This window comes from Sugiyamaella lignohabitans, chromosome C (assembly GCF_001640025.1).
Source record: "Sugiyamaella lignohabitans strain CBS 10342 chromosome C, complete sequence".
Lineage (NCBI taxonomy): Eukaryota > Fungi > Ascomycota > Dipodascomycetes > Dipodascales > Trichomonascaceae > Sugiyamaella > Sugiyamaella lignohabitans.
In genome coordinates, this window is record NC_031671.1 from 2,473,418 (window position 1) to 2,488,544 (window position 15,127).

The 15,127-nt window shown below is 49.1% G+C and overlaps 2 protein-coding genes across 2 annotated transcripts; one reads left to right on the forward strand and one right to left on the reverse strand.

Annotated features, from left to right (window-relative positions):
- Window positions 1–8,278: 8,278 nt before the first annotated feature.
- Window positions 8,279–10,048, forward strand: USV1 (Usv1p; the record flags this gene model as incomplete). The annotated part of the gene is made up of 1 exon (XM_018881574.1): window positions 8,279–10,048. One exon carries the CDS (start codon window positions 8,279–8,281, stop codon window positions 10,046–10,048), a length of 1,770 nt encoding a protein of 589 aa, XP_018734155.1.
- Window positions 10,049–12,087: 2,039 nt separating this feature from the next.
- Window positions 12,088–14,886, reverse strand: SEC21 (Sec21p; the record flags this gene model as incomplete). The annotated part of the gene is made up of 1 exon (XM_018881577.1): window positions 12,088–14,886. One exon carries the CDS (start codon window positions 14,884–14,886, stop codon window positions 12,088–12,090), a length of 2,799 nt encoding a protein of 932 aa, XP_018734156.1.
- Window positions 14,887–15,127: the final 241 nt, after the last annotated feature.

Genomic DNA, 15,127 nt, shown 5'->3' on the forward strand with positions numbered 1-15,127 from the left:
TCATCACTTCAGATAATGGTTCTACCTTTAAATCTGACAAGTTCAAAACTTTTTGTCATAACTCCGGCATCAAGTTACACTTCACTTCTCCTCTTCACCCCGCTGGCAATGGTCAAGTTGAACGCTTCAATCAGTTTGTTTCTAACTACATCAAGTCGTTCACCTCTGCTACTCCACATTCCTGGTCCACCAACCTTTCAGATGCTGAATTCGCCTTCAATAATTCAGTTTCTTCTGCCACTGGTTTTACTCCTTTCTACGCCAACTATGGTTTTCATCCTCGCGTTCCTTTCGCCCCTCCTTCAACTCTCCCCCTTACTCCTCGCCATCCTATTGAGTCCTCTCAACACCTTTCCCGTACCCACCTTACTCTCTCTCGGCACCTTGCTAAAGCTCAGCAGAACTACGCGAAACACTACAACCGCCATCATCTCCAGTATACTTTCAATGTTGGTGATCTTGTTCTCGTCAGTTCTTCCCGCTTTCAACTCCAAGGTCAACGGAAAACTCTACCTCGTTTTCTCGGTCCCTTTGCTGTCTCCGAAGTTGTTAACCCTACTTCTTATCGTCTTCAGCTTCCTCCTACTCTTAAAACCCACGATGTTTTTCACATTTCTCACTTGTCCCCTTATCATTCACTTCACGATCCTTCCATCAACATCCTTCATCTCACTGTTGGTGACTTCTCGTTTCCTATCGACAAGATCGTGGATCATCACATCCAACCCGACCAACTTTACTTCCTCGTTCGTTTCAAATACGCCACCACTCGGGCTCACAAACATGAACATTGGATTCCCCTTTCCAGCTTTGGTCGAGACCACTACCCTCTCCTTCGCGCTTATGCTTCCAAGTGTCGTTCTCCAGAGTCTACCACTCTTCTCTCGCGACTCGCTACGCTCGTCGCTTCGGAGGGAGGAGATACTGTCACGATTCCGGCTTCCCAATAGCTTATCCGTTATCTTCCGACCTCTACCGACTACCTCCGCATGTCAGCCGTCTTCCTGCCTCTCTTCAACATCACTCCAAATGCATACTTCTGCATCTCATGTCGTCTTCGCCGACTTATCTCTCTATAACTTCTCCTTGATAAGTTTCATGTTGACGCTAATGCCGTCTGCTCCACTTCCTATGTCTCCAGTTTGTCTTGGCTCGTTTCACACTCGCCTCTCCTTGGTCATTTGATCTATGTTTTGTTTCATCTAATAATTTCGCCTCATTCTCTTTTCTTTATTTTCTTCTCAAAGATTCTTTTCTACTTTTTCATCTTGTTCTCAATTATTATATAAAGGGTACTATTTTGCTCTTTCAATTAGTTTTATTCTTTAGATATTAAAACATCTGTTACTAATATTAATCCTTATTCAAAACCTCCTTCAAGTGCGACTACTCCCAGAACTTAACCGACTTTCATACAACTTTATCTCACAGTAAGTGTATATGAATCTTAAAGGTTAACCTGGTTATTCTGATAATTCTTATCTTTAGATAATGGTTTCGCATGCCACATGGATAAAGTATTCCGAATATCTCGGACATGAAACAGCCGTGCATCTTCGGAAGCCTCACCTGACATCTGCCCCAGACCCCGTTGCTCCTCTCGCTGCGCTCGAGTCGGATGCGTCGAGCACCGGGCCGGCAAAACTCCTGCGAAGCAGGAGCAACCAGGGTCTGGGGCGGAGCCCCAGCCGCCGGAGGCAGACCCCCCTCCCCCTCGTCGAACGATTAGGTTAAGCTTTGTAACCTGATTCGAGAGTCTATCGACAGCTGCCATGCGGCCGGATGCGACAGGTGGTGAGGCCGATCGCGAAGCAGGTCCGTCGCTCATCTTTACCGTTCTGCGACTAATCAGAAGCCTGCACGGATCGCCGGTTGGGTGAGCGACAGTGCATGGGTTAGATCTGGCGCTGGTGCTAAAATAAAAGTGCCTCTGCTGTACTCCTGCTGGCATCCGCCTCCTGCTGCTGGTGGTCAAGATCGAGAGACCGACGTGCGAGCGTGGCCTGATCATTTTCTGGACCCGCTGCCGCTGCTGCTTTCGGGTTACTCGGTTTATACCGACCTGCAAACGACTGGCCCCGCTCCTCCCCTACCCGGCGAATACGAGGTCGCGCTAGACTGATCTGGGGGGCTGGGGGTATGCCTCCGGCGGCTGGGGCTCCGCCCCAGACCCTGGTGGCTCCTGCTTCGCAGGAGAATGGTGGAGGCGGGGAGATCGACTCGAGCGAAGCGAGAGGAGCAACCAGGGTCTGGGGCGGAGCCCCAGCCGCCGGAGGCAGGCCACGCACGGGCTCGATTGGGTTTTTGAAAATATTTTCATTGCAAAGCTAGTTTAGAGCCTGCGGCATATAAAAATGCGACACCGGAGAGGACAACAGCAGCAGAGACCGGATTGGGCTGCTGAAGGTTGAGTGTGTTTTGGTGCAGGAACGAACGGGCCAGACGGAGGCGGACAGGTTTCAAGGTTGAATTGACCCGGTTGGAAGAGTACAGGCAGCGCCAGAAAGCTTAAAAAATTAAAGTTAGAGTTTGGCGTGCTCGACGGAATAGTAGTACCAATAACATCCTAGTGGCTGAAGCACCCATCGCGCGATAAACTCAATTCCCGGTATCTTTCTCGTTCTGGCCAACTTTAATCACCCACCTCCCCTGCCACCTCCCCCATCCGGCACGAAGCATCACCATTCGGGCCCAAGCGGGCTGCCGGGGTCTACTGGGGGTGGTGGGCCTGCCTCCGGCGGCTGGGGCTCCGCCCCAGACCCGGGTTGTGCTCCGCTTCGCGGAGCGGTGGGGGGAGAGGGGCTGCTGGGGGGGTGTGCCCAGTAAGATCGAGGCCCCCGCACCCCTCCCGGGCCTAGGTGGATCCGTGCGAGGGGCGAGCGCCAGGCACAAGGTTTGGGCCCTGTGCAGAGCTGAATGAGGGAATTCAATATAAGCGGTGCAGGCGAAAGGGGCCTGAGAGGGGGGCTCGCGAGATATAAAAGAATGAGGGCAACGAGCCTAACCGGCCGGCCTGGGAGGGGGTGGCTGGGGCTCTGCCCCAGACCCCGTGGCTCCTCTCGCTTCGCTCGAGTCGGTTTCGTCGACGGTCCCGGCAGTGAACTCCTGCGAAGCAGGAGCTACCAGGGTCTGGGGCGGAGCCCCAGCCGCCGGAGGCAGGTCGACCACTCAGCTGGTGGGAATCCGGATCAGCTAGGATCAAAGAGAGAGAGAGAGGCCAGGTCTCGCTAGAATGGAATGCCCTAGTGGAGACTAGCGGGAGGATAGTGGTGGTGTTTGGGGGCTAGCGTGGCAGAGGCTAGCGAGCATCTGCAGCAGTAGTGGACAAGAGCAGGGGGAGGGGGAGTAACTGCATCTGGCAGGGGGAGGGGAAGGGGCAGGGCCAGGGCAGGGCCAGGGCAGGGCCAGGGCAGGGCCAGGGCCAGGGGCTTGGGAGTGAGAGGGAGAGAGAGGAAGAGAGAGGGGAGGGGGTGGAAGGAGTGGTGCTCAATGGAGAGGTGAGGGAACTGGCTGGACAAGGGGAGGTGGGAGAGGGATGGTCAGTCGGGGGCTTGGCAAAAGGCCCCCATACCGCACCAGCCAGATCTTATGGCCAAGGCCACGCTATGATCCTGGTTGATAGGCATAAAGCGACGACGACCACGACGACGACCAAGACGACAACGATGTCCGATGCGGGGCGGAGACTGCGGTTTTCAAGTGGGATCGGAACCGAATTAGATCTTGGCTGATCTGGCTGATCTGGTTGATCTGGCTCACCTGGCCTGGCTCATTGTTTTTTTTAATTTTGTTAGGTCAGTTCAGATCAGTTCAGATCAGTTCGTGGCTTTTGTTTGAACTCGCCCACTTTTCTGGTTTTTTTTTTCTCTGTTCTGTCCTGGTCTGTTCTGTTGTTCTGTTGGCCCGTTCAACTCAAGCACGGGTCATTCACAGCCAGTGGGCTACGGTACTTTTTGGCTGTTGTCTCTCTCATTCTCCAGTGAGGTATTCACCGTCACCGCTCCTGCCCTGTGGTCTCAGTCGCGCTGCCCTTCTGACTTCTGACAGCAGCTGGCGAGGAGGGGCATTGACAGGCAGGACCCCACTACCCACCAGCAACAGGCAGCTGCCCCACCTAGGAACGCTAGTTTATTCAACTTTGATAGTTCTTCGAGTTTCGTTTCTTTTTTTTCTTTTTCCTCTTTCTCCCTGTTTCTCACTCTTTCTTTTTTTTTCTCTTTCTAGCTCTGACTCTCTTTCTATCTCAATTTCGCTCGTTCTATTCCCTTTCTTTTTCTCCTTCTTTTTTTTTTGTTTTTACTTTAGACCAGCCCTGAAGGGACCGTAAAAAACCCCTCCTGCGAAGCAGGAGCTACGGGGTCTGGGGCGGAGCCCCAGCCGCCGGAGGCACGAACAGGACACCCCCAACCACCCCTGCTCCGCAGGAGCGACGGGGTCTGGGACAGAGCGCCAGCCAGCGAGCGAGCGAGCGAGCGACCGTAACCGTTCGATACATGCACGTACGTATAACCCATGTTCGACACGAAGATCGGTAGATGCAGATTTATTTATTTTAACGTCTAGCACGGTCGTCGGCGGTCTTATCGCGTTTCTTTTTCTCCTATTCCAGAAATTGGTGGAGATGAAAGGCTTGGCGGAAAAACAGCAAAAGCAACGCCATATTAAGTGAAAAATAAAGACCACCACCAACTACCACAAAAAATAAAACAAAAAATAAAAAAACGTATAGAACACTTTCACCCACCCACAAAAAGCAACCACCGCCAATTTACACACTAACAACATCCGACCACCACCGTCCAACTCAAACAGCGGCCCAAGCCAAGCCCAAGAAAAATAATATTTACTCCCCCTCGATCGAGCGCTCGCTACTTTTTCAACCCTTTTTTTCCTGGGGGCACGTGCCCCTGGGGAGACGGGGACTGCCTCCGGCGGCTGGGGCTCCGCCCCAGACCCTGATTGTGGTCCGCTTCGCGGACCGGCTGGGACCGTAGACGGAGACGACTCGAGCGCAGCGAGAGGAGCTACGGGGTCTGGGCCAGAGCCCCAGCCGCCGGAGGCAGGCAGGAGGAATACGGAGCGGCAGGCACGGAACCCCGGCCGACGGCGGTTTAGACTTCCTGCATGGCTGCCAAGGGGAAAGGCCTGCCAGGGCACACACGTCCCTGGCATGCTCGGGGCCTGGGTGGTGCCTCCGGCGGCTGGGGCGCTGCCCCAGACCCCGTAGCTCCTCTCGCTGCGCTCGAGTCGTCTCCGTCTACGGTCCCAGCCGGTCCGCGAAGCGGACCACAACCAGGGTCTGGGGCGGAGCCCCAGCCGCCGGAGGCACACCCCGGACACCCCAGGTGTCCCCCAGGTGTTCCCCCCTGGGCTCGCTACCCCTCTTGGGAAAAAGAAATGCGTGGCGTTGCTTTTTGTGTTCTTTGCACATCAAACATGCGTGGTGCATCAACTGATACAACCTATAAATTGGGCAGGCTTTTGTAGACTGCTATTATTACCGACAGATTAACAATTCCGGATACGTGACACGCATATCATGGCGAGGATCGCCGGGATAGCCAGGATCGCCGCGATCCGCTAGTTAGTCCCGCCTATTGTTCTGTGTTGGGTAGGTGGTTCCAGACAGCGTTTAGTTTAGTCTAATCTGCTGCCAGGCCAGGCTTGAGGGGTGGTGCCTGCCGCCTGGCCTGTGGTGATGCTTTAGGCGTGGAGGTCGTGCGTTAGAGTGAGGTGGGTTGGAGTGAGCGGCCCGGGAGGTGCCTTTTACGGTTGGTCGGTTGGTGGGTGGTGGTAGGTGTGTCGCTGGCGCTACTGCTGCTTGTATCGCTGCATTCAGTAGTGAGTGGCCTGCTTCTGGTGCTTGTGCTGCTGCCTGCTTGTGCCGCTGCTTTTTCTTCCGGTGCAGCTGGTGCTGATGCTGCTGGTGCCAGTTAGCGGCGGCGGTGGTGTGTGTGGCAGCTGCTGCCCGACTCTATTTCTGGCAGGGAAGGGCATGGCCGGATGTGGGCACAACCTGTCCTGCCCTGTCCGTCCTGTCCTGTCCTGGCATGTCGGTCATACCCTGCCCAGTTGATCTTCCTTTTCTAACGAACGACCTGCGTCGCTGCTCGCTACCCTTAATTGTACCTGTTATTCGCTTTTACTTCCCCCCCCCCCCCCCCTGCCCTGTCCTGTCGGTCATTTCCCCCTGCCCACACTGCCAGGTCCCCCCCCCTCCCCCTCCCTTTCCTTCCCTCGACGGTGTCTGTGCCTGCTGCCTGTATAAACCAAACCTTCATTTCCATTTAACTGTCAACATCCGCTTTTTTATTTTCGGTATTATTTTTTTCTTGATCAACTCTGTTAGGATTGATTTTTTTTTAATTTTTTTTGATACCATCCGACCGTTGACGAGCTTTTTGTCTCGTTACTACTTTTAAAAAACTTAATCTCGCACTGTCTGTTAGCGACTCGGTCTGTTTTGTGTGAGTGTGTGTGTGTTTATTAACTGTAGTGGTAAAAAGTCAATTTTCAGTTTTGTTAACCCGTCGCCACTACTCCTGTCGGTTACGCTACATTGATCTTGCAACGGAAACCGTTTGTTGTTTATAAATCTGGTTCCTTCCGTTTGTGTGGTTTATTTTTATTGTTTTTTTTTTATTTTACTTTCATTGTCGTAGTTGTTAAACGGTAGGTATTATATTGTGGGTGAGGTTCTGTGAGGTGAATGAGGTATTGTAAAGTAGACGAAGTATTGGTGGGGTATCAGATTGATATTAGTCCAGTGGACCTGTTATATTAGAACTGATAGAAGACTGGTACTGTTGACCTCGTCTCGGATTTGGTTCTGTGTTAGTGGTTTGGTTTGGTCTGGTTTGGTTGGTTTTGGTGACTTGAATGTTGATGACTGTGTCTAATAGTGTATAGTGTACGTGATCGCACTGTTACATACAGTTGTTTCACTGGAGCTGGTTCTGGATGTGGTTTTGATTGTGGTTGGTGGTGTATGGTGTATTGTAATTTTAGTTGTAGTTGTGTTGTTTATTCTTTCTGGCCGAACTAACAGTTTCTCAGTCATTGATTACTCTACCTAGCATTTTTCCACATCGTCTGTGTTGTCTACGTCTATTTAAGTCTACGTCTCTACGTTATTACTGCATTACACTATCGACTCTATCGATCTTACGACGAGTTTAAAAACGACTTTTTGACGAGTTTACTTTGACTTTATTACAACGAATCTGGACTTCTACTACTACACTGATCGATACGTGCAGTATTACCCTAGTCAAAACTGTCGTTTCTACTCAGTCACAAATCGACATTGACACTGCAACCAACTATCGATTTTGACTACTGACTCTGTCACCAGTTTTCAATCAGTCTCTGTGTCTATTTCATTTCGACCATTTCAACCATTTCAGTTCAACACCTTCTCGGTCTAAACCTTTTTTTTTCTAGCCCCTCGCTCTCACGTCTTGCAGCACCTGCCCAGACTTGACCTGACCCTCACCCCCCTGTTACATACTACACGCGTAACCGGCTTACCCACGGTCTGGTACGGCTGCACGGCTTTTATCCTGTTTCAACACCTCCCGCTATTAAAAGCAAGGTACAGGTACAAAGGTTCAGAATAAAACGCAACTTTTAAACCTTACTTAAGTCCGACAGTTTTTAGTCAGGAACGGACTGGTTGAGGAAAAAAAAAATCACCACCGACATTTTTATTATTTCTAAAATAATCGTCCTTGGTCCGTGAAACCCAGAATAAAGGGCCACACAATTCAAGAAATTAAAAATTCAATTTTTTTTTTCTGTTGGGTGTTCTCTTTTGTTAATCGGTTTCGTGGCCAATATTTTTTATTAGGCGTTTAATTTTTGGGGTAATTTTTTTTTCTTGTCTGGTGTTTATTTTTTTATTAATATTGTTTGATTGCTTGCTGTCTTGAAACGGTTTATAATATTTGCCCTGATATTGGCTGGTTTTTTTTTTTTTTAGTTGGTTCGGTTCCAGTTTCAGATTATTGGGTTCGGTTCGTTTTTTTGTGTGTGTCAATCAAGTCTTTAAGAAAAAGAAGACATAAACTCATTGATTCGCATTGTGTGTTTTAAGTGGCTCTATTATTGAACTTAGAGACTTCACTACTGGTTTCACTTGGTTTCACCCGGTACTTGTTTATTTGTATCGTTCGTTTTGACTAGTTCGCCAGTTTGTTTGCCTAGTACGATCGCTAACCCGTTCGCGGTAACCATACACTAATCATTTAATAAGCATTCAATAATCGTCAACACACCAATGATGCAAACAGAAAACCTCATTTCAGTTCCTCCCGGAACTCCCCCTGCTAAAAAAGTCAAAACAAAGTATCCGAAAATATTCCAATGTACTGGTTATGGGGACTGTCGAATGACGTTTACCCGGTCAGAACACCTGGCCAGGCATATTCGTAAACACACTGGTGAACGTCCTTTTAGCTGTCACTGTAGTCGGTCGTTTTCCCGACTGGATAATCTTCGTCAACACATTCAAACTGTTCATGCTAATGAACAGCATATAATGCATTCCACTCCTGGTGTTCACCAGCAACCACCTCCTCCATTTTCATCACATCCTCAACCGCCACAGCCACAACAACCACAACCACAACCACAACACCAGCATCATAATCACAATCATAATATTTACAACAAACCTTTACCTCAACCTATGATGAACAATGGAGGTCCATTAGGCGGTCCTGGTCCTGAACCCACTATTAAACCCGATCCACATGCTATGATGGTGGATTCTCCACCTCCTGAATCTCCATCATTCCGTGCCAAGAATAGACCCAGTCCCATAAACTTGAATGACGCTCATAACCACAACAACGGCCATATGAACGGCACTTCGCCAACTTCTCCTATGTTCCAACGAGGCGGTCAACCTGGTCAAGGCCAAATGTATTATAACGGTGCACCTGGTCAACCTCCTTATTCACATGGTTCTAATACACCTAGTGCCTCTATGGAACCAACCACTCCCACTACTCCATATCAAGGTTATCAACCTCAACATCAACACCAACATCAACAACAACAACAGCAGCAACAGCAACAACAGCAACAACATTATGCTCCTAATGTCCAGCAGAACGGATCCAGTTCGTACCAATATGCCAGTTCTAATAATTCCAACTATGATGGAAACGGTGGTAACGGTGGTAGGCTAAGGTCGTACCGATCAATTGCCCAATTGTCCTCGACATCAACATCCAATTCGACTATTTCAAGACAACCTTCGATATCCAGTTTTTCGTCTCCAATGTATGCACAAGCATCCAATACCTCGTCATGGTTATCCAACGTTTTATGTGATCCTCAAGATCCTAACTCGTATCCTCCATCGGGTCATCATCATGAAGAAGAGCGACCACATACCTGGGGTCCTTCATCGAATCATAACAGATTTTCGTCTGCTACTGACGATGGAGACATGTCTGATCGTAACTCGTTATCACAGTTAGTCCGGATTACTGAAGATGCACACATCTCCAGTCCACCTCCTACCAGTGGAAGATCCAGTATCCATTCGATTCCTGAAAACGGGCAACTTCCATCGCTGTCCACAATATTCAGCAATAACCAGCAACCTCCTATAAGACAATCGTCAGTGTCGGCCTCGCCATCTTCGGTGGCCTCGTCATCTTCATTTGTTACCACATCAGGCTTTGCGGACTCCAACCGTCCTCAGTTATCTGCCAACAGATCATACACCAAGAACCTGATCCTGCCACGACCCGAGTCATACCCACCGCCAAAGGGATACGTAATGACCCTGCCAATGGCCGACACAAGACCCCCTACACTTCCTCCTGCTGGTTCAGAAGGAACCTCTGCATCCTCGTCGTCCAACCCCAGACCCAATGGGTCCATTACACGGTTCAACTCGAGTCTCACCAAACCACTTCCCCCACTGCCCATGGAAGCTCAACAACAGCAACCCCAATCACAGCCGCAATCCAATCCCTCGTCGTCAGCTTCTCCCGACGGCATGGATGTCCTGCTACAAGCTGCTGGTGTATAATATTGTTTATACTTCACAGTGGGCCTGGCTGGGGTTTCCAACTCCAACTCCAATTCTAACTCCATAACGACTGATGAGATTCTCTGGACAAAATAATGTATATTTATCATTCTCCCTATTTTTTTTTCTATATTTCAATAATGACTAGATGACTGTACTGTTCCTGGAACTCCTTCTGGGGGTTCTGCCTCCGGCGGCTGGGGCTCTGCCCCAGACCCCGTGGCTCGAGCTTCGCTCGAGAACGTGTTTGAGCTGGTTTTGCGAGAACCTAGTGAACCCTCTTCATGTTCACGTCATCGGAAATATCACACCCTGTGGCCCCCCGAAGCCGACTCGAGCGAAGCGAGAGGAGTAACGGGGTCTGGGGCGGAGCCCCAGCCGCCGGAGGCAACATGCCGGCGACCGATGGTGACGCCAAGTTAGCGATCTCATTCATTGCGTCATAGGGCGGCCCGTCTGTTTGAGGGTGGGTGTCGTCTGCTAAGGTTCCTGCATTGTATCTGAATGGGGACTGGCACCTCGACGCCTTGACATTTCTTCCTGATAAGGTATACAGAGTTTGTAAAATAGGCTTTAGTTAAACTCTGATACATACACAGAGTCCAGGGTCTTGTGCGAAACCTAAAATGCTGACTAAATAGGTTCCGCACTGGGTTCCGCTGCCAGTGCTTGTCTTAAATTAGAATATAAACTATTCGGCTCCAGCGGTCCCGATCGTGGCAAGCGATCTCTGGTTACCACCGGCCGAACTTGATATTAATAGTAAAAATAGGGTTCTGTTCGTTGAGGGCGGATGTTGCCTCCGGGGTCTGGGGGGAGCCCCAGACCCCGTTTGTTCCTGCTTCGCAGGAGTTGGCTTGGACCGTTGAGTCAGACGGTTGACGTGGGTTTGAGGATGGCTGGTTGTGGAGGTTAATTTTCGTGACAGATGTCATGTTTTGTTACTCGTATTAATTGTGTTAGTTCAACGAAGTCAGATGACTAGATCTCCATATATCGCTGCCCCTGCAGCGCTCCAGTTTCTGGTCCTTCAGCTTGGATATTATTCTTCAACTATCCTCTAGCTAACAGGACCAGACACTGGTAGCATTGACGACTGTACCTTTCGGGAACTATACCATTGTTATGGAAGAACCTACCCTACAGAATATCCAAGCTTTTTTTTTAGTTAGTATTTCACATTGCAAATTATATTTCATCTATAATGTAGTTAAATTTCTGTTTTATTTTATCATGGGCATTATCATTAATCCAAGCTTATGAGTATAATGTAAAAGCTCTTAATGCAGCAATAAGTTGTTTAAATTCAATAAATCATACACTTTACTATGCCATATCTGCAGAAGTAGGAACATTTGTAATAGTTAATTCAACAGAATATCCATTTCAAGAAAATGTATATCGACAAATATATATTAGATTGTGAAGTAGGTCATCTATATTTAGCTTCGTCGAATTGGAACTCCACACACCCCATGAAACATCTTCCTGGGGTGGCTGGGTTAGCAATCCGCAATTGTCGTTCAATGTGTCTTACGAATGCTTCACAACCGACGAGAGCAGACAGCCATGTCAGCATTCGATTGAGGAAAGAAACTAGCTATTTATAAATGGTAACCTCGTTAATGTCGTGAATACTATCCAAGGATGCTGAGAGTATCTATACACGATTGTCTCTTGTGAAGCAGCAGGAGTGGATATTTAGAAGCAAACTCCAAGCCTCTCGGTCAGTTTGTTCTCGAGATTATCTTTTGTACAACGGGAGTTCTGACAATTGAAAATCTTGGGATAAAGAACTCTAGATCTTCTGTCGCTTGATTCAGTCATTCAAATGTTACATTCAAAAGACTCTCTCCTGCGAAGCAGGAACTATGGGGTCTGGGGCAGAGCCCCAGCTGCCGGAAGCATGGACCTCCCCGCAAGGCTAGAGAAATCTCCTGCGAAGCAGGAGCCACGGGGTCTGGGGCAGAGCCCCAGCCGCCGGAGGCAGTCCGAGTCCCAAGAATAGGTAGATAGCATATTATTTCTGTATGTGGAGATTATAAAACACCAATTGAATCTGTGAGCAGTTCGGGGATTGATTCGTTTTCGGAGCGGGCAGCGATTTTTAGGGTGACGCCATTGGCAGAGCGGTAGACCATTTGAATGAGGGCGATGACTTTTTCGCCAGTGATGCACTTGCCGAACAGCTTGAGGGTGTGAGTAGACTCGGAAGTAGGCGAGTCGGAACCGTCTAGGGCCATCATGTTCAGGTGTGACACAAGCGTGGCAGTGGCATCCGCAATGCTGCTGCTGCCAGGCAGTTGATAGGCACCAGTGGACTCGAAAGATGCAAGTTCGTCCCATTGGTGTTGGAAGTTGCCAATGTAAGAGGGGGTGACATAGTCGCCAGCGAGGATCTCGAGATTCTCAAGTGAGTAGTCGTCATCGAAACCCCCGTCTTGGGGCTCGTTGGTATCGGGATCAATCTCCTTGGAAACGAATTTCAGGTTGTTATAACAGGTACCAGTCACCAGGTCGGCGCTGTCACGTGCAAACGAAACGTAGATGGTTCCCGTGGAGTCGGGCACCAACCGGTCGATGGGAATGATAAACTCTTCTTCGAGTTCACCTTGAACCTCGGCAATGACGTTTTCCAGAACGTATTCGTTGAAAGTGTTGGTGACGTCGTATTGGATGACGAGATGCTCTTTGAACATATGCTTGACTGCTGTAACAACGTACTCGGTCTCGGATTCAGTAAGAGGAATCTTGCTCGACGACTTGAAAATGGGTCCGTACGACTGGAATTCGGGAATAGCTTGTAATTCTTGTGCGTACTTGGCATTGTCAATAGACTTCTGTAAATCAGCAGATTCATTCTTACCCGCTCCATTAGCACCAGAAGCACCCTTGGCATTGCTGCCAGCGTTGGCAGCAGCTCCTTCTCGAGACGATTTCGACTTGACTTGCTCTTCTTCTTGAGCCTTGAGGTTCTTAAGAGTTTGAGCTCTAACTTGTTCCTCAGTCAGACGAGGAACACTGGAAATATCCAGAGGAGTAGCAAACTGCTCTTTACCACCAGAAACATAAGTGGCAAGCACATGTTCCAGCTGTGGTAACGAGTACTTGGCAGTAGGACGCAGAAACTCTTTGGCAACCGACTGGTCTTGCAATCCTAATAAACGAAGACTCAAAGTAGCTCTATCTCTGACCTCGTCAGTTGGGTCATCCAGCGATCGGGTCAGTAGGACCTTGATGCTGTCTTTGATTTGGGCATTGTCAACCAATGCAAACTGTGCAAGGGCAGTAATGGCAGCTGCTCGAATCAACGAGTTTTCCAGCACCACTCGGTTGTAGATATAACGAACATAGATAGTAGGGTTGCCAGTCTTGGGTCCCTCGACACCTAATAAATGGAGAATGCGCACCGTCAGTTCGGTGAACTCACAATCTTCAATGAATTCACACAAGTGGCCTAATGCAGTGTCTCTGCTGTCGGGAATAAATCTAATCATGTCAAAAAGAGCCTCGACAACTGCCGTTTTAAACGTAATACCACCCTCGTCTCGTAATGTACCAGCCAAAAACGTCAACATACTGCCGTGCTTGGCAGGGAATTTCAGGGCCAAACTGCGAATAGCGTCCACTACAATAACCTTAAACTCGTCACTGATATCGTTCATGAATCCGGAAATCTGCGACATCAGTCGGTCAACACTGGCTTCAGTACCTGTCTTGAGTAAAGTGGTAATAGCATAAGTCGCAATTGATCTGCTGGGGTCGTTAATCAACGACTCGATCTCGATATTACAAGCAACAACCGATTGAGGCTTGATCATGGCAAATCTGTTCAAAATACGGATAGCCGCGAATCGTGATACGGTACGAGGCGAGCCAAGGAATGCTTGAAGTACACTAATGGCAGCATGGGCCTCGACTTCACTGACATTTGGAAGTGCCAAAATGGTCTTGGCAGCCTCCAAATTGACAATATCCGACTTGTGACGTAGCCAGCCCTCTAAATAGCCATACAATTGAGGACGGAGAGTGTTGGATTGGTCCTCGTCTATGATCTTGGCAATGTATCGAATCAGCATAACAATGGCATTGGCGTTACGAAGAGCACTTCCAGTGCCAGAAAATTGTTGAATCATTTTCATTAAAGCCATTCTATCATGAGCTCGCAAATGATACAGAAGACCCAGAGCATGGTATTGGGTCATGGTCGAGATGCCTGGGCTGTAGTTGGAACCACTGCTGGAATCAAGACTACTGCCATGGACCGAGCTGGGGAACGACTTTTGAGTAATAACAGCCTCCTGAGTCTCATTGGCCCATCTTCTGACAATATCTTTAGCAATTGGCAGCAAATGATATGAACTGATGAGAGCAGCACTGGAAATGGCTGCATGACGGTCGACAATGGCTGTCTTCATAAGACGTTCAATGCCCTGAACAATTGAAGCATCGATGATTCGCACCAAAGCACGAATAGCATTGGGTTTATAAATCATATCATTAGCAGCCTGAACATCTTTCATGATGGAACTGGTGACCATGATCACATCATTGGCAGTGGCCGATAGTTCCTTGATAGCCAAATACACCATCTGACGAAGAGCCACATCGCGATGCTGGAATAACTTGGTAATACTGAAAAATAAGGTGGTGGCCTCTTCAGGAGGGAACGAGTCGCCTGTTGATAGCAAATGAATCAGTTTCGCCAGCAGAATTCGACACTTCTTGGACTGGATAGGCGATGTGTTGAACCCCGAGATACAGTCCTGGAATACCGTCATCTTGTCGAGATTGCCCGACTCAATGTCGTCGTTCTTCTTATACGTGAGCGCCGACATCTTGATCGTATCAGTTACCACGCTGAATGCTCGACGGGCCACTAAATTGTGTACTTTTTTTTTCTATGTCACCGCCAACTGGCTTGTTTTCACGTCGCTCTCTCTGTCCGTTTTCCTGCCCTCAACACGCTTCGCGAGATGATTTCGTGGCCCCTTCAGCCGCGCCGAAACCACCCCTGTGCGGCTGGTGAGCGCCGCTGGCGGTGGGCCATGCCTCCGGCGGCTGGGGCTGCGCCCCAGA